Source organism: Pongo abelii, chromosome 2 (assembly GCF_028885655.2).
Source record: "Pongo abelii isolate AG06213 chromosome 2, NHGRI_mPonAbe1-v2.0_pri, whole genome shotgun sequence".
NCBI classification, from domain to species: Eukaryota; Metazoa; Chordata; class Mammalia; order Primates; family Hominidae; genus Pongo; species Pongo abelii.
The window spans coordinates 179,907,880-179,935,869 of record NC_085928.1 but is presented as its reverse complement, the minus strand read 5'-3'; the positions used below and the strand labels follow the sequence as shown (position 1 = coordinate 179,935,869).

At 36.1% G+C, this 27,990-nt stretch overlaps 1 protein-coding gene across 1 annotated transcript; it reads right to left on the bottom strand.

Annotated features, from left to right (window-relative positions):
* Positions 1-73: 73 nt before the first annotated feature.
* Positions 74-27,990, bottom strand: SEC62 (SEC62 homolog, preprotein translocation factor). Its single transcript, NM_001134176.1, is given in 8 exon segments — positions 74-3,966; positions 8,715-8,834; positions 11,209-11,269; positions 13,889-13,981; positions 14,231-14,435; positions 20,095-20,200; positions 21,427-21,535; positions 27,929-27,990. Coding segments are annotated over 8 exon segments (1,200 nt in total). The 5' UTR covers positions 27,965-27,990; the 3' UTR covers positions 74-3,496.

Below are 27,990 nucleotides of genomic sequence, written 5' to 3'. Positions count from 1 at the left end.
AGAGTGGAGCTGGAGGGGAAAACGAGATATCTAGCACATGTAGCAATTTGCTGCCATAGCACTTAACACACTATTTAATGGTGCAAGAGAATTGTATTTTTATTCATGGTTGTGCCTAGTAAAATTCTGGTACATGGTAAGTGCTCAGTATTACTGAGTGAATGAACAAAGACCTGAAATACTGCTGAAACAGTAAAAGCAAATTACCACACAATTAGGAGGAATTATTTTCAGACATATGATATTTAAAACATCACTCAAATACTGGAGCATGATTCAGCAATAAATTCTATTCCATAAACCAGGTAGATAAATGTCACAGCTTTAAAATATGGTTAAGTACAGTTGATCCTCGTTATTCACGGATTCCGTATTTGTGAATTTGCCTAACCTAAAATTTTGTGGTACAGCAAAAACCTTGCTGTACACATATTCTGAGCTGAGGTTGAACAAGGCCATGTTCCAGCTTTCATACTATAAACGTGTCCTTTTTACGCTAATGCCATGGTTTTTGCATTTCTGTTCTTTTTTTGATTTCACTGTTTAAAATGGCCCCCAAGCATAGTGCTAAGGGCAAAAAGCTGTTCCTAAGGGCAAAAAGGCTGTTGTGTGCCTTATGAAGCTTATGTGTCAGATAAGCTTCATTCAGGCATGAGTTACAGTGTTGTTGGTCATGACTTCAATATTAATGAATCGACTATATTAAATAAGGTGTCTTTACAACAGAAATTTACATGTTGACTGCTTGATGAAAATGTGACCAGTGGCTTGCAGAAATCTAGCCTTGTATTTCCCCTAGGTTCTATATTTGCTAATTCAGTGTTCGCAGTGACTTTATAGAACATAACTACCTTGAATAATGAGAATCAACCATACTTGCTGTTTTCCAGTTCCTAATAAAGATTAAAAAAAAAATTTAATTTACAAAAGACACAAGATGATTTTTCTTGTCAGTAGCTAATTGATCCTCATGATGTAAAACTAGAAAGAGGGGGGAAACACCAAAATTCATCACCACTGCATAATTTCAATATGATATATTAAAATTTATTACTTCCTGAATAGTATTCAACTAAATCTATATTATTTCAATTAAAGTTATCTAGGCCATATGGTTTGAAAATTTAAAAATCCAGTAAGAGGGAAAAGGAAAAATACCTTATTTAATACACTGACTTTAAGAACAATCACATATGCATTATTCTTACTATCTGAACTTAGCCTCTGGTAAATTCAATCCTGCTTAGTTAGGCCAACTGATACCCTCTACAATAAGCCCTACATGATCAAAAAGCTTCATGCTTTCTCCTTACAGCAGCATAGCAAATCTGAAGTTCTTAAAAAAAAAAAAATCACCATTCTATTAACAATTATAAACAATTTTCCATGCTCTGGTACAAGAATATTTAATGTTAGCCAAGAAAGATAGCCATCTATTCCACTGAGGATTGTAATAGAGGCAGCCTTTTGATTTTTATATTTGTTTAAAGTACACAACTTGAATAGTAAAATAGAAACTGAGCTGAAATTTCTAATTCACTTTCTAATCATAGTAAGAATGATATTTCCCCCCAGGGATCACCAAATATTTATAAAAATTTGTACTAACATTCTGTAAGAATCCACACACATCAGTAAGAAGCTGACTTTCCTGTTGGCCATGCTCCAAATGTCTTTAAGACTAGACAAATTACATATATTATAAAAAATTTCAGGATAAATACTGAGTGCCTGGGTATTATCACACTAATAGTAAAGGTTAATGAAATAATTTTTATTTCTGAAAAACACCATGTTTATACCCCAAAATAGGTATCAATGTTACTGGTGATAAAGAAACTCAGAAGTGATCATTATATATATGCTTACTGTGGAAATGAAGTAGTAGAGCTCTGCAAATGGGAGAGGAAAATACCCAGGCACTTCATCAATGAACATTTGCTAAAAAGAAACTCTTAAAGTGATTGCAGCCTTGACATAGTTGCATTAACATCAAATAGCCACATTTACGTCCACTTACAGGGACTACTATAAAGAAGCAATCAAGCCAAGTTTAATAAAATGTGTTGATACAGAAAACGTATTTTTCACAATTAGAAAAATTTAACATCTTTAACTCAAACACTTAGATGAGAAACAGCCTAAAGCAAAGACTGACATACACTACCTATTTCAACCACAAAGCAAGATGCTCTCACTGTGACTGAAGAAAAATCATTTAATATTCATTATTAGTTTATAAAAGTACAACTCCAAGGAATGATTATACTCATAAGTAAACAAGAGTTTTCAAAGACTTGTAACTAAGATGTATAAGACGTAAAGTCAAACTGCAAAATTAGTTCAAAGCAATTAGAGTCCAATAGTTCTCTTACGTTTTCTTTTATTATCTTTATTTTAAATTTGATATTTTAGAATAGGAAATTATCTTTCACAGCAATGTCTCCTGGTCTGATAATACAGTATCTCATTTCTGAATGTAAAGATTTAAAATAAATCAAAATGAACATTAAGGCGTACAAAGCTACTTTAAGTCTGCTCTTATTTAATAAAGATCAGTTTTTGCTCATATTCAAAATACATGGAATGTTGGCACAAAACTGAAGCTGCTGTAGAAAGATCACAGATGTTCTGTGGGTTACTCAAACTTCCATTTCTCTAAAAACATACCCTTACATGGTCTTAATTTTATGAATTTAAGTGTTGAGAAATATCTAAATAATAAGTAACAATTAAAATAAAATGTTTTATTTGTAAATTATGTACAGAATACACTTTACGTTACGACAATGAAATGGGGAGGGAGGAGGGAGAGCCATCACCTTCCAACAAATGCTGTTCACTTTCTCTGTTGGAGATGACCATCTTTCTCTGAGTCAGACGTACAAATCAGTGTGGATTTCCTACATTGGAAAAAGAATTTAGCTAAACCAGAAGTGTTGCTGCATTGTTACTAGTTGGCTTGTTTCCACAAAATAGTTTTGAACTCTGCTAACTCAGAATTGTAAAACAAATCTCCTGGTATAATTTTATGATGAAAAATAAAAGAACTATCAAGAACAATGAGTTTACACATCTTAAAGAAACTGTGAAATGGCTACATAACTATGCATAATGTGAAATGCTGGAGTTTCTTTGTTCCTTTTAAAGTTATTTTTGATTAGTCTAACAGTAAAAAGCCATAAAACTATCAAAAATTGCCATTAATGTAAATTTAATTGTGGAAAGTACATCTTTGATAACTGTCAAAATGAATGAGACCTACTTACTGTAAAATTATCAAATGGATAAAACACATTAATGGCTTTAAACTGTACCAATAATAGTGCCAATATTCTATAAAATGAAGGACTGAATATAACTGCTTGAATGTCAAATACATTTCAGTAAATAGATTTAAAGAATGCTACAAATGCCATGTGTTCAATATGGTAATCAGCCAACATAGAAAATCCAACCTCTTGTACTTATTCATTCAGTCCCAAAATTAGTCAGATTATGATTTTTCATGTGAAGATTTAGGTGTTTCTCCATCATTTTCCTCTTCCTCCTCCTCTTCACAATCCCCATCTGTTTGCTGTTCCAGTTCCTCTTTTGTTATCATTTCAAAATCATTTCCATTTCCACTACTGTGCTGGGATCGATCATCTTCCCTCCTGTCACTGTCCGTGTCTGAATGCCGTTCTCCCCCCAAGCCTTCTGTTCCATGATTTCCTGGTCCTACTTTCCCCTCCTCATCTTCCTTTTTCTCACTGTCTGACTTTTCCTCACTGTCGGACTTCTGTTGCTTTTTGGTTTCAGACTTCTCATCTTTCTTTAAGTCTGCTTTTGGTCCTTTGTATTCATGTGTGTACAGAGGCCTGAAGGAGTCAATGAAGCCCACATCAGCAGTCAGATTTGGCAAGAACCAAAAGTGGTGCCTTCCTCCAGTTATGAGCCAAATGATGAGAAATAGAATGCATCGAGCTGTGGGGAGAAAAATTTCTCTAATTGAGTAATTCAAACACTGCCTCAGAAGGGAGTATTTGTTAATGAAAAGCTGGGAAAACAGTTTTATTATCTGCACATTTCATACACCTTAAATATTAATATTTAAATCCTCACTAGTGCTGGCCGTGGTGGCTAAACCTCTAATCCCAGCTACTTGGGAGGATCACTTGAGCCCAGGAGCGCGAGGCTGCAGTGAGCTATAATTACAACACTGCACGCTTGAAAACAAAAAATTCCTGACTCGTTTAGCAGCTATCACAGTATTCTAGGGGCACAGAATGTTGCTCTGAACTTGAGGTCACAATGCAATAATGTCACTCTGAAAAAAATTACTTCTTTTTTCCATCTGGGTGTACACTTACATGGATATACACTTCTGATTTATGCACTTTGTGATATTATGCTTCAATACACATAGCAATCAGTTGGGAATTTAAGTATTCATAAGATCATGGTGTAGGAAAAGAATAAAATAAAGAGATGAAAGGTGTTTAGGAAGGAAGCCTTTAAGAAGGAAAAGCAGGGCTGCATCATACTTCCCAAGGCCCTAGGCACTTTTGCCTATGTAAGGCACTTACTCCACAAAAACTATTAAATATTATATTTTCTATATATTTATGACTGTATTTTCTGTACAGTTGTATAAACACGAATAAAATACTGTATAGGTTTGCTATTACATACATGTATATACATTACTACTTCTGATTTAAAAGAAATAAAAATGAAAATATTTCTGTGGACCCCTATATGTATGTTGGTCCAAGGTACATGTTTACTATGCCTAAAGGATAAATTAGCCCTGGATAAGGAACCCCAGTATTAGAAAGTTTCCATCTTTTAATCCTTGTTGTTTTATTTATTTATTGAGGACAAGGTCTTGCTCTGTCACCCAGGCTGGAGTGCAGTGGCACAATCATGACTCACTGCAGGCTCAACCTCCTGGGCTCAAGCAATCCTCCCACCTCAGCCTCCAAGTAGCAGGTACGTGCCACCACGGTCCGCTAATTCTTGTATTTTTTGTAGAGATGGGGTCTTGCCATGTTGCCCAGTCTGGTCTTGAACTCCTGGGCTCAAACTCCCAAGGTGCAGGGATTACAGGTATGTATCTATCATTTATTTATCTAATCTCTCTCTCTCATCTATCTATCCTCCCTCTCTCTCTACCTATCTACCTACTTCGATAGACAGGTTCTTGCTATGTTGTCCAGACCAGTCTTAAACTCCTGGCTTTACGTGATCCTCTCACCTCAGCCTCCCGAGTAGTTGGGATTGCAGTTGTGAGTCACTGAACCTGACCTTTTTGTTTTATTAATTAGGTAAATTATGTAATTTTTGCTTATTTAAAGACCAATCCTCTCAATATTAGGAAACATACAATGTTAATGAAAGCAAGATCACTTAAACACATAAGGTTTACTCTTTTATTTTATAACATTGTATTATGACAAAACTGTAGAAAAATGGAATTTGAATTTTAAAATTTGTAGTAATGAGTTATCACAAACCCCAATATTTAGTTTTCTCTGAATTTACCAATTATGTAGAGCTGAGTGATTTTTTTCCTGTTTTTTAAAAGGTCATGATGATTATGTGAATGTTACAGACTAATCAATTATGACAGGAGTTTTGGTTTTTGTTTTCTTTAGACAATTCTGTCACTGTTTTCATATAAAACCTGAAATAAGCTAATCTATGTGTCTTCCATTATTTTGCTTTGTATAAATGGAAGAAAATCGTTACAGCTGTCTTGACTTTTAAAAACAGCAATTTTTATTTTCACAAGAATATAAATATTCTGAAAGACTCCTGAACACATTAGAATCTTTCGTGGTATAAATGGAAAAGGTAAATATGCTTAAAATTATGATTTAAGAATAAATTCCACTGATAAACAGAGATAATGAATTTAAGGAGGCTGTACATTTTTTTCTCCAATTATGATGCAATGATAGGTTTTACAGGATTGTAAGACAGATGATTCATAATATGAAATCTTGTATCAAACCAAAGAAAAAGCAATATAGAAATGGCACTAACCTAATTTCTTATCACATATAAATGGTATGGCAGAATGTTCTTGTTTTATAGTTTTTCGCTATGTGGCACTAGATTACTGAGAGTGAAAAGGGAAGAATTATGGGGAAGCTGTGACATGTACTATAATAACATTCCTATACTAAAAGTGACAGATTTTAGAAAACTACCAAAGGTTTTATTTTAAATGGCATTATTAATAATGCATATTCAAAGAAACATCAGATAAAATTGTGACCAATACTTAATATTTCAAGACCCTGACTCTTAAAAAAAAAAAATTAGCTAGGCATGGCAACATGCTCCTATAGTCCCAGCTACTCAGGAGGCTAAGGTGGGAGGGGCTGCTTGAGCCCAGGAGTTTGAGGGTACAGTGAGCTATGATTCTGCCATGGTACTTTACCCTGGGCAACAAAGCAAGACCCTGTCTCCAAAAAATGAATATATATAAAAAAAATTTCATATAAATATATGACATATCATATAATATATAAATATATGACATATATAAGATATATATTATATAATATATAAATATATATGACATATATAAGATATATATTATATAATATATATATCATGATATAGATATGATATATAATAGATGTATATCTATTATATATCATATATCATAAATATATATTCATATATAATATACATGATATATAAATATATGTATATATTATATGCGATATATACTATATATAAAGACTTCAAAGAATAATATAAAAGAAATATCTAATTATTTGAAAGTATATTTGGAATTGCATTTTCTAAGAGAATCAACATAAAATGTTGGGTTTGTTTCCTGGTATAATTCAGAAGACTATTTGGTTCATAATGCATATTTAAATCCACAGCATATTTACAACGAAAATTTATTTAAAGAGACTACTGAAGAAACAATATTTTAAACAGCAAAACTACGTAATAACCATAAACTATTGTGAACACTTGTTTAATTTAAAAATAAGCAAGTAGAATAATTCTATTCAGTGGAGCTAAACCTTTGCTAAAAATTTCCAAGGAGTTTCTAAATTTCAGGAATTTGAAAGGCAAAAAGCACCAATTTTATTATGTCTAATGTCAGATCAAAGTTTATGACTTTTCCTTCTTGATGCAGGTATTACACTGACACTAAATTCAAACAGGCTTAGATATTATTTCTTGGCCTACAAATGTGCCCGTGTTCCATGCAAAACCAGCAGGGGATTTTTCTGCTGCTAGAGGTTACTAAGCCAGAGGAAGGAGGCTGGGCGTGGCGGTTCACGCCTGTAATCCCAACACTTCGGGAGGCCAAGGCGGGCAGATCACCTGAGGTCAGGAGTTCGAGACTAGCCTGGCCAACATGGTGAAACCCCATCTCTACTAAAAATACAAAAATTAGCCGGGTGTGGTGGTATCTCAGCTCACTGCAATCTCTGCCTCCCAGGTTCAAGCCATTCTCCTGCCTTAGCCTCCGAAGTAGCTGGGATTACAGGCGCACGCCACGAAACCCAGCTAATTTTTGTATTTTTAGTACAGATGGGGTTTCACCGTGTTGGCCAGGATGGCCTCGATCTCCTGACTTTGTCATCCACCCACCTCGGCCTCCCAAATTGATGGAGTTACAGGTGTGAGCCACTGTGCCCGGCCCTATATTGCTTTTTAACTATGAAACATGGCTGGGTGTGGTGACAATCTTATAATCCCAGCACTTTGGGGGGCCAATGCTGGAGGATCACTTGAAGTCAGGAGTTTCAGACCAGCCTGGGCAGAGTGATACCCTATCTCCCCCACAAAAAGCCAGGCATGATGACATGCACCAGTAGTACTCCTAGCTACTTTGGAGGCTGAGGCAGGATTGCTTAAGCCCAGGAATTCAAGGCTGCAGTGAGCTATTATCTCACCACTGCACTTCAGCTTGGGTGACAGAGCAAGACCCTGCCTCTAAACAAACTATGAAAGACCCCAATCATCCAGAAATGTGGAAAATTCATTTACTTATGTTTTCCTATTTGATTTTTAAAACATTAACTCCTTATTGCATCTAGTATTTTGGTACCTGGGTGAAAATTACTGATTTTTCCCAAAATGGCAAATCAATTGTTTAGAATCATTTATTAAATATATGCATAGATTATTTAGATGTTGCATTTGTTCTAAGTCAAAATTAAAAAATGTTTTACTGAAAGTATTATGTCTAACAAATGATCTACCATAGCAAAAATATTAAACGCCTTTGCCGTAACTAATTTTTAAAGCACATCTATTTGCAGATTAAGATATAATAATGTATGGTATATTTCAAAATAACTAAGTAAATTTCAAATGTCTCACAATAAATGATAGGCAAGAAAGGTGATGGATATGCTAATTATGTTAATTAGCTTGATTTAAACATTCCACATTGTACACATACACCAAAACATCACATTGTACCCCATAAATGTATACAATTATGATCTGTCAATAAAAAATAATCTTAATAATTAAAAAAAATTTTTTAAAGATGTATTAAATCCTTTTTCTGCAGACAGAACAAATCTTATCAAGCCTGAGTTTTGAGATTTGACTCAGAAAGTAGGACCACATACTTCTTGATTTACCTCCATTAATTTTTCTTAAGCTTTACTGAAGCTCCAAATTACAGTCCAACTGCTCAATACCAACCTTCTTGACGTCAATTTTATAATAACAATACTTACCAACAGCAAGGAGAAGAATACTGGCTACAAAACAGCCTGCACCCACACTGAGGTAATAAACACCTACTCTCATTTCTGCTGGCCAAAGGGGGAAGAGGGTGGCCGCTATTACTGCAATCACTGGAACAATAAATGACAAAGTTAAATTTTAGAATAAAAACTTAAATGGTATGGCTCCACTAACAGAAACATATCCCTGGGGGAAAAACTGAGAAACATAAACACAGTGAAATATAAAATTGCCATTTTTATAGGTAAAAAATGGTCAATTATGAGCAATTTCATATTGTTCAACCTCACATTTTATACTATTCTTAATCTAGTTTTTATTAGTGTAAATTACATATAATTAGGAAAAAAATGCTATGTAGAAATTCAAAACTGTTGCCTCCTTATCAACTGCCCCCTTTTTCAAGCTATATCTACTTTATTTAAAAAATATTAAGATATCTGCCTACTAAGTAAGGGAGCTAAAAGAAACAACAGAACAACAAACCCTACAAAAAATGATTTCCAAGACCCCTTTCTGGAGATTCTTCTTCTGGGGTGGAGCTCTGACATCCACAGACTGAAAGATTCCCCAGGTGATTCTGCTACAGATGTTTTTTTTGGTGCTTAGGGAAACTGTTTACAGGTGTCTCCAGTTTTTTTTGCAAGTAAAGTGGGGACACAAGAAAGAATTATAAGAAATTAGAAGCCTGGTTATTAGGTCTTTCGAGTAAGACCAGGATTAAAATTCTAGCTCCATCACTTATAAGCTACGTAACCCTGGGCAAGTTACTTAACTCTTTTGAGGCTAAGTTACCTTATATTTAATAAGTCTCTTCCTATTCTTCAAAGGTTGTTGTGAGGATGAAATGATATATTGTACGCAGAATATCTAGCAAAGTGACTAGTACTCTTATTATAAAAGAGTTATTTTGCTTTTTGTTTTCTGAAACAGAGTCTTACTCTGTCACCCAGGCTGGAGTGCAGTGGCATGATCTGGGCTCACCACAGCCTCGACCTCCTGAGCTTAGGTGATCCTCCCACCTCAGCCTTCTAAGTAGTTGGGACTACAGGTGTGAACCACCACACCTGGCTAATTTTTTGTAGAAACAAGGTTTCGCCATGTTGCCTAGGCTGGTTTTGAACTCTTCGATTCAAGCCATCTCCCTGCCTTGGCCTCCTAAAGTGTTAGGATTACCGGTGTGAGCCACTGAGCCCAGCCTAAGAGTTATTTTGAATGAGATCCTATGATACCATATTGACCAAGCTTATTTTAACTGCTACCTATTTTTTTTTTTCTGTTTTTTCAATCATTCTTTCCCCATAAAACCTTCTGGAATATACACTGTTAAAAAGCAAATCAAAAACAAATCAAACCCCCAGCACTTTGGGACAACAAGGCAAGTGCCCAGGAGTTCGAGACCAGCCTGGGCAACATGGCGAAACCCTGTCTCTACAAAAAAATACAAAAATTAGCGGGGTGTGGTGGAGTGTGCCTATAGTTCCAGCTACTCAGTAGGCTGATGTGGGAGATCACCTGACCCCAGCAAGTCGGGCTGCAGTGAGCCATGATTGTGCCACTGCATTCCAGCCTGGGTGATAGGAATGAGACCCTGTCACAAACAAGCAAATCAAAAGGTAAAGAGAAAATTAAGTCTTCATCTAATTCTTATTCCACTTCCCAGAGGTTAAGTACTATTAAGCTTACCTGTATTCTCAGAGACTGTCTATATATAATTAACTAGCTACAGGGACTTTTTTTCTAAATAAGTAAACGAGCTTATACTATTCTTACTCTTCTGTAACTTTCTTTTCTTTTTTTATCTATTCTAGGTATAATACCCTTGCACATGTACATTTGTGCAACTGTGATTATGGCATAGGGTAAATTCCTTAAAGTGGAATTTATTAGATCAAATGGTGTAAGCATTTCAAATTTGAAAGATATTTGCTAGATTATACTCAAGTACAGTCTAAGGGATTTGGAAAAAAACAGATAATGTGTCAATGCACACACTTTGTGCAACTGTATGGAAACAGCCTAGAATTGCTGGGTCACGGCAGACACATAAAATTTCAAAGATACTGACAAACTGTCCTTTACAAAAATTAAAACAATACACATACCTATCAACTGTTAGAGAGTGCTGATTTTTTTTCTAAGACCTTTAATGTTAAGGTTTGCAAGACTCTTAATCACTACAGCTTTAATTTGTATATATTATGAGTGTGATTAAGTATCACTCATGATGATTGGTCATTGTATTTCTTTATCTGTTAACTACCTTAACCATTTTTCTATCAGTTTATTAATCTCTTAAAAGATCTTTGTTTTAATTGTTTCAAATATTTTCCTTAGTTTATTATTTATCTTCTGACTTTATTGAAAGTATTTTTAAAATAACTATTTTATGTTAAATTTAGGAACATTTTCTTTTACAGTATCTGCATATTGTTTTCTAAATTTTAGATTGCACTTTAAAGCTATTAACATCTCACTACTTACCAAGAATTAATCCCATGACAAATGTTTTAAAGTGAACTGGGTCATAGATCCATACATACACCTAGAAGAATCAAGAAACCTCGGTGCTTAAAAGTTCTAATGTCACATTAGAAAGTAATGCTTAATTCTATATTTTAGGTCCCTTAAAGCAGTCATCAACCTCTTAACATACGAGAAGTACTTTCTAAGGTAAATAAATTCCAAAGATCTTTCCTTCAGTAGTAGTGGTTCTTCTGGCGCTAGAAAATGATTATAGGAAAACTATAAATTCTATAAAGCACTTAAGTAAATTTGTATGTTCTTACATACACTTAAAAATTTGTTTGGCAGGGCTTGGTGGCACACGCCTATAATCCCAGCACTTTGGAGGCCAAGGCGGGCAGATCACTTGAGGTCAGGAGTTCAGGACCAGCCTGGCCAACATGGTGAAACCCTGTCTCTACTAAAAATACAAAAATTAGCCGGGTGTGGTGGTGGACGCTTGTAATCTCAGCTACTCGGGAGGCTGAGGCAGGAGAATTGCTTGAACCCGGGAGGCAGAGGTTGCAGTTAGCTGAGATCACACCACTACACTCTAGCAGTGTGTGACAGAGCGAGACTCTGTCTTGGGGGAAAAAAAAATTGTTCCATGTGTGCAAATCATTATTTATTCAACCAAAACACCAGCAACTGCCAACCTTTTTGTCCCTAATGTAATGATGAACCAGTCTGGGATAAAAGCACAGTTAAGACAGATTCCAGCCAGGCCCTATTACAGATCCAGTATCACTCAACTCTACCCTTTTCTCTCCTGAGAAGACACAAAGATCAATTATTAAAGATCATGCTTGGTGAACATAGTCTCTATGACTGTATTAATTTCATTGCCTACTCCTCCATGGAGGGCCCATAAGCTGGGAACCACTACTTCAAAACTTAATTTACTTTTATCAGGCTCTTATTTTACACAACAGAAATTTACTTCATTCAGATCAGAACTCTGTTTGATCATTCATCCACAAAACTCAGTTTTATTTCTTAGTTTCTATAAATAACAGTACTCTTCCCTCTTATTTCTATATTGATCAGAACTCTTTATTGTCTTTCCAACGTGGTTCTTCAATTTGTAACACCAGAGGTTCCACTTTAACCTCTTATTTTACTCTGCCCATTTCCTTGGGAATCAGATTCACAGACATTACTTCTGCCAGTTTCCATTCTAAAAAAACATGTTTTTTTAAAAAAGATATTTCACAACTTTAAAAGTTATGGAGTGCATGCTGCTTTCTACAGAATAAAATCTAGGCTTTTCAGGATAGCAAGCACCCATGCGTTTGCTCAGGCTGCTTCCTTCCCTAACAGACCTAACCTCCTTCCTGGCACACCTGGCAATCTGCCAGTCATCTTCAAGTCTAAGCTCAAGTGTCCTTTAGACTCTTCTTATCCTTCCTGACTAAATTAACTATTCCTAACTGGCGCTTTCACACCATTAATGCTTACCACACTGTACTATATTAACATGTTTAAGTGCCTGTATCTTTGCTAGACCATTAAGAGATTTTATCCTATTTATCAAGCTATTCCCAACGCCTATAAAAATGTCTGGCACATAGCTGATGCTCAATGTTTAACTGAGGGCATTTCAGCCTTCACATTAAGAAAGACCTACGGTTTTCTATTACAGTGGTTCTTAACAAGGGGTTCACATCAGTCACCTGAGGACACTTTATTATAGATATATAATCCTCCCCCACAATCCCACTCTAGATAGTCTCATGCAAGTAAGAATTTCAAACACACAACCCTAGGAGCCATGACTTTATAGATGTTACTTTTGTTCAGGTATACCAGGAAAGGATATACCCTGAAATTCACAACAATTCAATGCCCAGTATATAACTCATGTTTATGTACTGGTGAAGTGACTGAATTAAGCAGTCTTTATGGAAGGCTACCACCATACAAATCTTCCATTACAAATGATAAGCACAAAGCATCAAGTAATGTTAAAAATTTTAAGCCCCTCAAGTGATGTGTCTGACTTACATTCTGTAATAGATAGAGACTTGTAGCTATCTCCTATTCTGCTCTTTTTTCTTTGATAATAATGGAAACCCTACATTTCAGCTGGGCAAATAATCACCCTGTATAAAAAGTGCATTTCCAAGATTTTACTTCTCATATGCATGACCATGTGACTACGTTCTGGCCAATGGAATTCAAGCAGAAATGAAATTGCCAGCTTTCTGGACAGTGTCCTTAAAGTGGTCTCCTTAAAGAGGAGACATATTCTTCACTCTCCTTTCCTCTTTTCGATGCAGATATAAGGTTGGCAGTCATTCTGGACCATAAGGTAACCTTAGCTAGACGCCTCAGACAGAGGAGAAAAGAAGAGCTGGGATCCACCATGGAGCTGACATATCTGTATAGCTTACCTACAGATTTCACTGATAAAAAAGAAATAAGCATCTGTTTTGTATTAAGATGCTTTTATTTCAGGTTTCCTATCACTCACAGTCAAATCTGACTTTTAAAAATCTAAATAAGAGAAATTATTGATTTTTAAAAATAGAGTAGCTTTTATACATTTAAGTGCATAATTAGATTTCTCAAAATTTTTCCTTTTATTAGTGAAGGCATCAAACATATTTCTAAAAACTCCTATAGAAAACTGAACTTCTAGTTATAGGCTTACTCTCACCTCATTTCCATCCAGAAAAACCTGATCATCATGTGGCTCAAGTTTGAATTTTTTCTTAGTTTCCTTCTTTTTAGGAGTTCCTGGAGTTTCCTCCTATGAAAACACAAGTTGGATAGAAGAAATAACACAAGTAAGCAAGAAATATGACATTCATACAGTCAAAACATTTTCACTGGCTATTTGTAACACAGAAATAAAAATTCTCAACCACGGTATTTATAACAACTCTAATATAGTTATCTCAGGTAGGTGTTGCATAATACTTAAATGTGCTCATAGGCCAGTAGTGATCATGTGCACATAATGATTTTTAAATTTTTACTTAATTTTAGATTAACTCACCTTTTTGGAGTCTTCCTTTTCACCATCTTTTTTTTTCTCTTTTTCTTTTTTTGTCTTCTCATCCTTTATATTTTCTTTCTTGCTCTTTTTATCTTCTTCTTTTCCACTTTCAGCTTTTCCTTTATCTTTTTCTTTCTTTATGTCTTTATCATATTTCATTTTCATTACTTTTAGGGCTCGGTGAAAAAACTGCTTCTTTAAAAGCCTTTGGGAAAAACAGATATGGCATTACACTCCCCATATAGATATAGACTAAAAAGCAAAAATATCAAGACCTGAATAAAATAAGCAAAGGAAGGCATAAATTAGCAAACACAAGAGAAATTACAACTAGTATGCCCATGAAAAAGTAGTCAACTCTACCACTAAATCAAAAAACTTTATAGTCAATTATATAAAAGTTGTCAAAACTCAGTGATATTCAATATAATTTTCACTTTTAATGATGTACCTTAAGTATAAAAGAGATTATAGGTTTGAGATTATCCATATAAAGACTCTTTCTGGGTTCATATAATCAAGACTCAGCTTCACTTTATATTAAGTTTGAAATGCAAGAGCTGACATAATAAAGAAAGGAGAAAATAAACCGTTTAAGAAATGTTAACAGATTAAAAGTGATGATTTGATTGGTCCAAATAATGTCTTTTCAGCTTTCTTGGTATTATTTTTTCTCCAAGTACTTCACAATTCAGTCTGCCACTGTAATGATTATCTTCAATTAAGCAATGATTAAATATACTAAGATGAGATTTTTGGACTCTGAAAAGGACGTGCACAACATCAAATTGAAAAATGTGCAATATATTTGGCAAAACATGATGTATTCCTGGTTTCACCAATTTCTCTCTAAATAGATTGTTCTTCTCTCTTTTTAGCAGTTATTATTATATTTTATATTCTCACCTTAGGGCCTGCACACTGGCTGTTCCCTTTACTTAGAATGCTCTTCCCCCAAATAAGCAGGTCCTTTTGTTTCACTCCCTCACTTCCTTCAAGTTTTCCCTCAACCACAACCTACTCTGTTTAAAACATAAGCCCACCTTCCCATTCTCTCGTTTCCTGTTACCCTATCCATAGCACTTATCTCTCACTCACTATATAATTTGTAATAGTTGTTTGCTCCTTCACTAGACGGTAAACTTCTTGAGAGAGAGAGATCCTTGCTTTATTCATTTTTTACCTGACCCCAAATTAAGTCAACGTGGCTTGGTAGTTTCTCTTTAACCTTACAATCCTACTCAAGAAATTGGGTTGCCCTTATTTTTGTCATCTAAAACTCACTTTTTCAAATCTCATGTTCTAGTTTCAGAATTCCTGATTGGTTTCTTCATTCCTGCTTTGATAATGTCTAATGACCACAATACAATCTAGAAGCTACGTCTCACTACCACCACTGGTGCCTGCTAATGGTGACTATCTAGCTACCTTTCTACTTAAACCTCACTGGTGCCTGCTCCAGCACATCACAGCACTTGTTAACTAGATGCTTTCTTCCTGCCCAGATAACCACTTCTTTTTGTCATTGTGTTCAGTCCCCTGAAGCACCTATGTTTCTATGTTTTACCTGCCTGGCTGGGCTTCCATCTGCTCCCCAATTAGGTCCAGCCTGTGAGCATTTCCACAAAGCTAATTTCTAGGTTTCTTCATTTGGCCCATACTACTTATTTGGAAGAGCTATTTTTAAATTATGCAAATATGATTGTGCATATAATTGTGCAAATGTTCAAACTGCCCCTCAAAATGCTACCATCATATCTGCTATGAATACATATACATATATAAACAAACAAGAATCTGAAATGAGACCTTAATGATTAACTACTTATGAGTAAAAGTGGGATTTAAGAATAGTAGTGGCATATTTGAATATGAAGTATAGTCTTATATTTTTTACTCTTCTTCAGAATGTCTTACAAAAAAAACTATAATGAAAATATATTCTAATTTTCTTTGTGCACTTAAGTGATTTCCAGATTTTCTTTCAGGAACATTTATTACCACTCCAAATGAAAATAAAAATACACCCTGTTCCTCATATGTTAATTGAAAAATCAGCATTTTATAATGCAGTTAATATACATGTCCATATATTAAGAGTACATGTGTACACATACAGATACTTGAAGTATATATTCTCAAATGGTAATGTGGCTATCTATGAAGCAACATTATTAGTAATTTGGATTTTCTTCTAAATCATTTGCAATAGTTCCCATTTTCTTAAATTTACTTTAGTGGAAAAAATGATTCTTAATAAAGAAATAATTTTAAAAACAAACAATGCAACTTTAGTAGAAAAAAGCCTTTTCCCTGATGAGTAGATACTGAAGGCAAGAGAACCAGCAGGATCATCTGCTTCTGTCAATTTTCCTGCACAGCTGCCCACCCCCATGAAAGAAAAGTAGATTATTGACTTTCAATCAAATTGTGTTGAAAATAATTTCACAATTAGGTTGAAAGATGAGACTGACATTATTTAACATTTGTATAGTATCAGAGCCTCCATCTGTTTAGCTTTAAACCCATGACGTAGAACACATTACTAACATAAAACTCTCTGACATTTTTACACAACTACTCATACTTTCCTATCTCAGTGTGTTCTATGCCCTTTGCTTGGAATGAATTTCCTTTCTTCTCTTGTTTGTTGGGTAATCACCTATTTATGTTTCAAAATTTACTTAAAACATTTTCTGTGTGATGTCATTCTTCATAGTTTCACCATCTCTCTCTTCCTTACTCAACACACTGCATTGTAATTAGCTATAAATCTTCCCTAACAGATCAGAATATGTTTTGATGTAGGGACCAAGCCATAGTTATTATTGTATTCCTGGAGCCTAGAATATTTGTTGAGTAAGTGGTTTTAAAACAGCTTCTAAAATGTTTAAAAAATTGCTTCTGTAGTTTTTTCCTTCACCTCCATCTTTTTTTCAGATTTAACAAACATTTATTAAATGCCAGACATGTTGGGGACTTTCACCAATGTGGCAAAGGTGAGTTTTTGTGAAGTGCTCACACTGTGGTAATTGCTATGGAGTTACAATAAAGTATAAAACAGTCTTACAATTGTTTTCAGATTTAGCTGGCAGGAGATTTAAAAAAAAACTAACACATATGTAGCAATTCTAAAATAGTTAAGGGCCAAACTGGGAGGTACTAACTTGATAAACTCAGTAGAACTTTAGATACAAAGGCTGATGAAGGCTGGAAGGCTTGGGGAAGAGTACACTCGGTAGAGAAAGGACTTGAGGGATTTGTTTGTGATTTTGAGAGGCAGGTGGGACAGAGGAAAGAGAACCATTTAGGGAAAGTGGCAAGTTATGATAGGAAAAAGACTAGAAGAACAAATGAGTGTGGCATGTGCACAAGACTGAGGACGACATAACTGGATTTGGGGTCAGTGATACAAAGTCTTGTGGAGACTTAACCTAGTATGTATGAGTTCATTCATGATATAGGCCATAAAAAGGTATAGATCACATTAGAAAAGATTGTTTTATCATCCTACATTTTCCTATTTTGTTTTTCCTCAGACTCCCTCATGCCACTTAGCTGCCTCAGAAAAACTGACAGTATTGGAGGATGCCAAAAAAAGAAAAAAAGAAACTGGACAAGAGACCCTTTGTGATTTTGTCTGCTATTGGGCAGCAACTCATGAGAACTGGCCAATAAGACTCTATGGTTGTATTAGAAGTGGCTCTGGAGACCTTAAAGTTATGCTACTCTCATTTATTTTAGTGCAGAAAGGACTCAAACAATCTGACATCAGTGGGAAGAGCGTATACAATGAAAATCGAGTGTCTTTGGACACTCTCTGTACTCAGGTCTTTTGAGCTTTTCAAATAACAAGGTACCAAGGCTCCTAAAAAGCCAAAAAATGTAGATTCATACTGGCTGCTCTACTCAGAGATTTGGGATTACAGATCTAATAGCTCCATTAAATGCATCGTCATTTTGTTGGAGGAGACAGTATAAAGCAGTAGTTAAGAACACAGACTATGGAGATAGGCTGCTAGATTTAGAACCCTAGATCTGCCACTTGCTAGCTGTGTAGCCTTAGATAAAGTACTTAAGTTCTCTGTGCCCTAGTTTCTGCATTTGTAGCATCTCTTAATTTTTACACATGTAAAAAATACATCAGTTTTGTGGCAGGTAAGGAAGTTTGTACTTTTTGGTTTGTTTTTAAGACTGAGTCTTGCTCTGGCACCCAGGCTGGAGTGCAGTGGTGCGATCTCAGCTCACTGCAAGCTCCACCTCCCAGGTTGAAGCTATTTTCATGTCTCAGCCACCCAAGTTGCTGGGACTACAGGTGCATGCCACCACGCCTGGCTAATTTTTGTTATTTTTAGTAGAGACGGGGTTTCGCTATGTTGGCCAGGCTGGTCTTGAACTTCTGGCCTCATGTGATCTCCCTGCCTTGGCCTCCCAAAGTGTCAGGATTACAGGCGTGAACCACCGTGCCCAGCCTGGAAGTTTGTACTTTAGAGCTAATTCTATTCAGCTTTTTATTTTTTCCCCACGAGCAGATTCAAGTTGCCCTGGATATATGCTTGCTGGAGCTAATTCTAACTAGACAAGTTGCTATAAAAGACAAGCAAATATCAACTGCATGAGTGTTAGCTCATCCTTGTCTCAACAATGTCTCACTCTGTCGCCCAGGCTGGAGTGCAGTGGCGCAACCTCGGCTCACTGCACGCTCTGCCTCCCGGGTTCACGCCATTCTCCTGCCTCAGCCTCCCGAGTAGCTGGGACTATAGGTGCCTGCCACCACGCCTGGCTAATTTTTTGTATTTTTAGTAGAGATGGGGTTTCACCGTGTTAGCCAGAATGGTCTCGATCTCCTGACCTTGTGATCCACCTGCCTTGGCCTCCCAAAGTGCTGGGATTACGGGCATGAGCCACTGGGCCCGGCTGAAACCTACTGTTTCTAAAAAGTCTGTTAGTAACCTCTAGTCTTTGGCAACTAAGAATTTTAAGAAATATTCAATAATTCTTTAACTTGACAGCTTAAGAAACCAAGTTGTGAAATAGTGGTTTTTAAGAGGGTTCTTATGTGGCTGATACTTTAGGTGCCATTAAATAAAATATTAGTACACATAAAATAATCTAAAATCTCCAAAGATAAGCTTTAGTGTTATGAAAACAAAATTTAGTTAACATATATTAAGAAAATGCTTAGTATTAAGTAAACCAAGAAAAAAAGAAAAGAAATGGAAAGAAAAACCAGTATACTTCCTTCCAAAAGGAAGGTGATTTTGTCTTTTTGGTAAACCACTCACCATCAAAAGTTTTTTCAAAACAGAAAAAGTATCTATTATGAAAAATATATGTATATTACTGAATTAGCTGTATTTCATCTTGAAACTCTCAGAAAAAGATAAAGTAGATGTTGCAGCTGCCTTGATTTTAGAAGAAATACTACATTAACAAACACTGAACCAAATAGGAAAGGGTATGAGGCTTATGGCTCAGAGTACAGGCACTAAAAAAATAGCGGTAACACAGCTAATAGGAATTCCTGCAAAAGTTTTGAGAAAAAGACTCCTCAACCAATTTGCTCTACAAAAGAAACAACTTTCTTTTCTACTGTAGGCACTGGTATATGACTTTTGTTGCTGACTGTTCAGTAGGGCTCAGAAATATATAAAATAGAACATAAATAAAAATTATATACAGTTAAAAGTATAACAGTCTAATACCAAACACATTTCCAGAGGTACCAAAGAAATCAGGTTACATGTGAAAACTATATTTGAGTTATGTGGTAGTATCACTACGTTTAATGACGTAAGGAGCTTCAGGACTATGAAGAAAATTTGAAATTATTATGTTATTCTTCACTAAGAAATAAACAGTACCTGTTGCAGTAGTCAACCACAGACTCCCTGGTTGTAAATAAAGCTTCCTCTCCTTTCTTGGCCTTTGCCCACTTTGAATCCAAAAGACAGTCCACTGCTTTTGAAGCTAAAGAAGAAATTCATTATTTTAAATTTAGCATACATGGGAATTTATGCCTATCTAAATAATATTTTATAAAGTGAAATTTCAACACTCTGGCAACAAAAAAGAAAACCAAACTCAACAGAAAATTAAATCTAACATGATCATGATTAATAGCTCCCCAAAACCTCAACTTGTGAACTATATTAAGTACCTTTTAAAAGTAATGTTGGGAAATAATGGCATTCAGAAAGACCAACTAAAGCAAGATAAATTAATGGGGAAATATTCAAAAATTTAAAATATCTGTATGTAACTATCACTCTTATTAATCACAAGCATATGTAGATAAACCAAAATGTTCTCCACTCCCTGCAGGTAATAAAAATTCTCATCAAGTTTTACTCTAATACACTGAGGAAGAAGCTCTGTCAACAATCTACTGCTGTCACAAGAAACAGCTAAACATATTATATCTGAAAAGATTAGCACATCTACTTTTTAAAACTTGTAATGAATGTCAAATCATTAAAAACAGTTAAGAAAGAGACGATAAAGGAATTTTCCTTTATACTGGCAATTTAGCTTTTTTTTTTTTTTTTCTAAGAGACAGGTTCTTGCTGTGTCACCCAGGCTGGAGTACAGTGGTGGGATCATAGTTAACTGCAGCCTCTAACTCCTGGGCTCAAGCCATCCTCTCACTTCAGAGGCGCATGCCATTATACTCATCTAATTTTTTTGTAGAGATGGGATCTCATTGTGTTGCATAGGCTGGTCTCGAACTCCTGGCCTCAAGCAATCCTCCTGCCTTGGCTTCCCAAAGTGTTGGGACTATAGGTGTGAGCCACGACACCCAGCTGCAATTCACTTTTAATTGATGAGAAAGGCAAACTCAACCCCTACTTATAAGCTCTGGTGTTATAAATGACATCAGCTTATGACATTGGGAAAAAAAAGCCAGCGCTCTTAGTTCCAAGTACACATACTATCTAAACAAAAGGCAGTATTTTAAAACACTGAAAATAAATCCTATTTAAAAAAATTTCCAACAATTGTTATTAGAAAACATGTTATCTTTTTATTATGGACATTTTCAATCATAAAAGAAAAGAACAGAATAATCAACTGCCATATGTCCATCACCAGAACAATCACATTTGGAAAGCACTTTTAAAACTTCTACATATCCCAAATGTAGGTTAACTTCATAAGATATGTACACTAATATGATTTTACTGATATAATCCTACCAATAAAATAATCAACCCGGTGACCCATCATATTGGTGGACTTTGTTGGACAGTTGAATCGAAGATACTTGGCCACAGCCTTCTCTTCTTTAGATGGTTCACCAACTTCCTGCAACATATGAATATTAATTTAGTATAATCGTATACTTGAGAAATTCATGCGCTGAAGAATAATTTACAAATCTATTTTATGAATCTTTTCAAGTGGAGTACAGGCCTTGCTTGTACAGGAGTACAGGAGTCTATATATCTACACATCTGAAAAAGTAATACTATAAAAGTTGAATACTATAAATGGTTTATAGAAACCAATTCTATTATATAATCACACCACACATGCTCAATTTTTTCCTCATCTGATACATCTGTTGTCAACTTAAAATTGATCTAATTAAATAACTTGTTACTGGGAGGTGCTTGATTAAAAATTGTGGGGGAGAAGTCTGAATAAACGTGAGCTGTTCTTTCAGACTTACAGAATACTTACCCTATCATCTTTGGATGCTACAGTTAACAGCAAAGATTTGTAAGACATGACATGTACACTCTGTTACATAAGTATTAGAAGCAGTAATTATTATTTCCCAAAAAGAGGGGCAGAAAAAATATTTTTGAAATACACAGAGTAGGATGGGTCAGGTGGCTCATGCCTGTAATCCCAGTACTTTGGGAGGCTGAGGCAGGCAGACTGCTTGAGCCCAGAAGACCAGGCTTGAGACCAGCCTGGGCAACATGGTGAAACTCCTTTCGTACAGAAAAAAAAAAAAAAAAAAAAAAAAAAAGAAAGAAAAAGGTGGTGCACATGTGTAGTTCCAGCTACTCAGGAGGCTGAGGTAGGAAGACCATCTGAGCCCTAGTAGGTTGAGTGAACCAAGATCATGCCACTGCACTCCAGCCTTGGCAACAAAGTGAAAGCACACAAAGTAGGAGTGAGATTATCAATGTGGACGGGAACACTGGAAGAGGAAGCTAAATTTTGAAAGATGAACAAGTTTTGAGTAAATTGACTGAAAAGCCATAAATATTGTGGCTGAGAATGACACAAAATTTGGCTCTAGTAGAGACAAGCTAGGAAGTATTGGGAGATTAAGTGTGTAAAAGTAGAATAAAGAGTCATCAAGGTAGGCGAGGAAATTTCTACTTTACCCTGTAAGCAGCAGAAAGACCACTAGTAGTTTCTGAATAGGACCTAATCAGAAAAATGATTTAGACATGATTTTGGTGGCTGTGTGTAGGATGAACTGGAAAAAAATGCATAAGGCAGGGAAATGGATGGAAGACTACAGTAATAGTCAAGTAAATTGTAGTGTGATACTGGATTATAAATGGGAAAGAAATTTAGATATTTGAAACATTTCAAATGTAGAACAGATAGAACTCAATGATAAAGGATAAATAAAGTGGCTAGGTAAAGATGTCAGATTTCCAACTTTATCAACAGAAAGGAAATTTGGAAGGAAGGTAATTGTAGAGAATGACCATATCAAATTTAGGCATGATACAAATATACTAACACTCAGTTATACCATTCCTGAATACAGACATAAATATACTAATCTACTGACTGCTGATACAGGCATCACATGTAAAACCTGATTAAATATTAGGATACATAAAAAATTGAGAAGTTGATTACATATTACGCAACAGGGAACCTGATATGTATGCACAAAATTTAAAAATCTCATTCTAACAATTAATTTCAAGTTCACCAAACTCTTCTAAAACTGCACCCTGTCCTTTGTAAAGGCACTAACAAGAGGCAATGAAAGGAAGAGACCAGAAAACATGGACTTGGATAATCTCTCCCAACTAGACACAGAATTAACTTGTTTATTGATACTTTCTTGAAGTATTGCAATTTATTAACTTATAATAACTTATCCATATTGTAGATTGCCTTCAATGCAACAATATAATTTGTGCCATTGCTTGGGCATTGAAGCCAGAAAGATAGATTGCTGTAGAAGAGTACCATGAGAGGCTGGGCTCAGTGGCTCATCCCTGTAATCCCCACCACTTTGGGAGGCCAAGGTGGATCGCATGAGACCAGGAGTTTAAGACCAGCCTGGGTAACAATTTCTGATAATCCATCTCTACAAAAAATTTAAAAAAATTAGCTAGGTGAGGTGGTGCACACCTGTAGTCCCAGCTAGTTGGGAGGTTGTGGCCAGAGGATCACTTGAGCCTAGGAGTTTGAGTCTCTAGTGAGCTATGATGCCATCACTGCATTCCAGCCTGGGCACCAGAGTGAGACCTTGTCTCTTTAAAAAAAAAAAAAAAAAAAAAAGAGTACCATGAGAACATGAACAGATAGTTGGGATTACAAGCACAAGCTACCACATCCAATGTGCATGGAGTCTTCACTTTCACTGTTCTCCTGATGCAGCATAAGAAGGTATAAAAGTTTTACCTTCTTTTTGTTTATACATTGGACTACAGTACCTCCCCCTCTTTGTTCTCTTTTGATGTAAACAGAATCTTTTTATAATTTTCCTAGAAGACTTCTAACAAAGTGAAGGCCTTTTGGGAATAGTAGCACCCACTAATAAAGAGAAACCCACCTATCAATCTTCAAACAAATGGAGAGAACTTCTTAGTTCAATGAATGAACACAACTGTCTTACAATGAGGAAGCTAAGAGCCGATAAATTTAGGCTGGACTGCCTTTCCTTTCTTTGCACCCAACACCAATACACTGGGTGCTGTAACTTAAAATCCAAAATTATTTAAATTGGAAGTTTGGTTAGAATACTCTTATAAAATTCTTTAATAAATACTATTTTTTACTGTAGAAAACATCAACACTCAAATACTATAATAAAATAGAGTTTGACATTTCTAAGTTATTTTAGCTAATATTTAACCTTTTTGAGAAAAAAATCAAGAGTAAGTATGTCATGGGCACCAATCTTACAGAATTTGTGATACAGAGGAACTTTTAAAAATTACTACATCCAATAAAAATTAGCTTAGTTCATCTGTCAACCACGAACTGAGCAAAAAAGAAAAAGGCTTGGTTCAAGCAGTATAAAATATTTGTGAAAAATGCAAATAGTTTAACAATAAAATCCGAAAGCTGGAGGGGACCTTAATCATTAGTAACACAATGTGCTACACAAATAACGCTGTACAAGAGTATCTAGACAACAGCAGTGCCCTTCTGTAATAGCTCCAACTCCCTTCTATTGTATTCTTTCCTTAGCAATGGGTTTGCTAAACTGCAAAACCCTCCATTAAGCCTTTGGGGGGTAGTTTTCTGATTTAGGACTGGCTTCTTGAGTTCTTTCTCTTCAGAATATTCAGAGTCAGAAATCAGACCTGTATAGTCTGGCTATATAGCCCTAAATGTTCTCTTTTCTTCCCTGTCCTGAAATTAAGCACATAAGCCCATGAAATGTCAAGGTTTTATTGCTTGCCAGGAAGACAGATGGGTGCAACAAAAATAACTAATGGAGGGTTATAAAAGTTCTAAGAATTAGCCATTTAAATGTCTCAAAACTCAACTGGACATTAAGCAGAATACTGAATGGGATGATTCTCTTTAGCAAGGACAAGTCATGTTAAGTCTTTACGTCGTATAATTCAATAATAAAGAAGTCAGATTAAAGTATTTCAAAGAACTTATTTTTTATCTATCATGAGACAGAAAGAGTATTCAGTTGGGAATCAGAAGACCTGGTCTAAATCTGGTTTTACTATCTTGATTGACAATCCTGGATTAAGTCACAAAACCTCACTGGACCTCAGTTTATCTGAAAAACGAGGGTGTTGGGTGAGATCAGTCAGCTGTAGGATCACCACTCTGCTTTCATGTAAGACTGTATTTATGAAAAAGGCTTCCAAACAAACCCTACTAGATCCTTTTAAACTCTAAAATTTCTTGATACCAGGATTGTAAATCAACTTCTAGTATGCAGCAGCACATTGTTAATCTATATGTTGTTACTGTATGAGTACATGTAGCTCACTTCTGGTTTTCAGTGACCAGTAAAGTGAGTCCAAGAAGGAACTGTGACAACAGTCCTCTTGCTAGAAACTTCGATGGGACACGAGAATCTGAAATTATACGGAATTACACAGAAAAAGCAAATTAGCTACTTTTTTTTTTAACCCTGAACTTACTGTTTGTATCAAACATTTCTCCCCAATGTGCAAACTATAATTAAAGCTCACTGAATCTATTAAACATCTTTCTAAACATAAAACATCAAGCAACAAATGACAGAAATTCAGTTGGTATTACAGACCTTTTGCCTAAAAATTCTACAACAGGATCTTTTTTGTAAGTTAAACTCTGAACTTTTAATTACATTTGATCTTTTTATCACAAGTGATGTATTATAGTTTCTGACCATCTGGAATGATAAAACAGGTAATTTCTAGGCTAGTATATTTTCATAAGTGTGTTAGGCTGCATGAAAGTAGTACTCTAAGATCTCTCGCAAACATTTTATACGGCCATGTAGAAAATTTCACGGACAGAAAAATAAATGTCACTTAATTTTGCAGTATGCCCAGTAGATTTTTAATAATCAATCCTCAAATAATAGAAAGTAAATAGCTATACTCTACATAACTCCCAACCTAATAGTTTACTGAATAGAGTGTTGTTAATCTTTCTTCAGCATATCAAAGAGTAGTTAACAAAAAACAAAATAACAATCCAATCTAAATCCTTCATCCTGGTTTGTAAGGAGCAGAATAGAAGGAAGGGGTTGCGTGCCAAACACTTCTAATGACTTTTAATAAATAAGTTGAACTCACCTATTATTTTCACAGCAACCTGAAAGTTTTTCTTTTTTCTTTTTTTTTTTTGAGGTAAATATCCTTTCTTACCGATGCAGACAGGGAGGTAAAAATTAACTTGCTCAAAGTTACTTAGCCAATAATTGGTGGAGGTGGGGTACAAACAGGCAGTCTGGCTCAAGTTTTAGCTCTCTGCCACTGTCACATTACTCCACAGCCTCTGTTTAATATAAGATCACAACTAAAATAAGAGCAGCTATTCAAAAGGTGAATTATATAACCCTTACAACAATATTAAAGAGCAACTGGAATTGTAAAACAATGTGTATTGAAAGGCATAAAACTGTATTGTCAAGTGTAAATCTAAGGAGTTCTGTAAGTACAAATCTGACAGACAATTTCAATACACAATCTAATAAAATACTGTATACCCATGTCAGAGGAATAACACTAACTCCTGAAAGATTAAGAACAGTATAATTAGAAACTTCTACTGATCTTAAGACCTAGTCTTATCTGTCTGAACTTGAAATCTGCCTCTTTCTAATTCCCTTCTGCACCCTGTTCGGAACTACTTTATTTCTGCCAAATTCCAAAATTCCAAATTTACTGATCATGTGTGTCTTTTTCACAGCACTTAAAAAGTTTACAGAAGAATTTTAACTTGCATAGCTCAAAACATCTGTAGTGTAGGCCAATAAATCGATAAACTTAAAAAAAAAAGAAGGGATAAAATGGAAGAAAGAAAAAATCATTCTAAGCAATGAAATAGTAATGAACAGAAAGGCAATGATGAATGTAACAATTTATGATTATAGTAACAATTTACTACATGTGATCAATTTATGAGGGCTTATGAAGGTTTCTCAGCACATCAGCTGATGAGACGACTAATAAATATCCTGAGTCCAAGACGTTCTACATAATTAATCCTCTTGGCAAAGAACAAGAACCAGGGAAAATCGCAAGGAAGAAATGCACAAATGACACGCATGTGGAATTAGGGAGGGATGTTATGTAGGTTACTACGAGGATGACACACTGGCATGTGAAAGGTTTCTGGGCGCCACCAGCTCGTTGCAGCACCAACGAGGTTGTGGTTGTTTACACCACGTCGCCTGGAAAAAAGCCGGCAAGCTTCAAGTGGACTATTAAGTTAACAATATTGAACGGAAAGAAGGGCAACGCAACTGAACAGCTGGATGAGCAGATCGCTGCCTAGGCCCCGAGGCAGCTGACCAAGTCCAGATCATTCCCCCTTACGGTCTATGCCCACAAAGAACCAGCTGCTTTAGGTCAGTCCGCCGCCTCCTGCTACCCCTGTTACCGTGGCCTTAATTTCAGGCCAGCTAAGGCCAGAGGATGGGGTGAAGGGAGGGGAGGAGCCCCGGGAAGGGTCAGCGTCTGCGCCCCAGAGGAGGCTGACCTTCCAGCTCAGGCCCGGGACAGCGCGTCCACAGGAACTCCGGGCCCACAGCCGCGCCTCCGCAGCCGGATTCTGAGCGCGGCGCCTCCTTCCTTCCCCTGCTGCTGCTCCACCACCACCTCCGTCTCTGTCTCCGCCGTCGCCAACACCGCCCCCCCGTCAGGCCCCTCACAACAACGCAGCCTGCAGCCAGCTGCCTCGCGGCGGAACCCCACCCCACCCCACCCCACCTCGCCCTTGCTTTCGCTCGCCCTTTTAGGGGGCTTTTCCCGCCCCTTCCACTTTCCAGCGCGCCGAAGCCCCCTGCCCAGAGCTCGGCTTTTCTACCTGGATCCGCTTCTTGTGTCTCCTGCGTTCCGCCATGTTGGCCGCTCCGCCCGGTTCCCTCT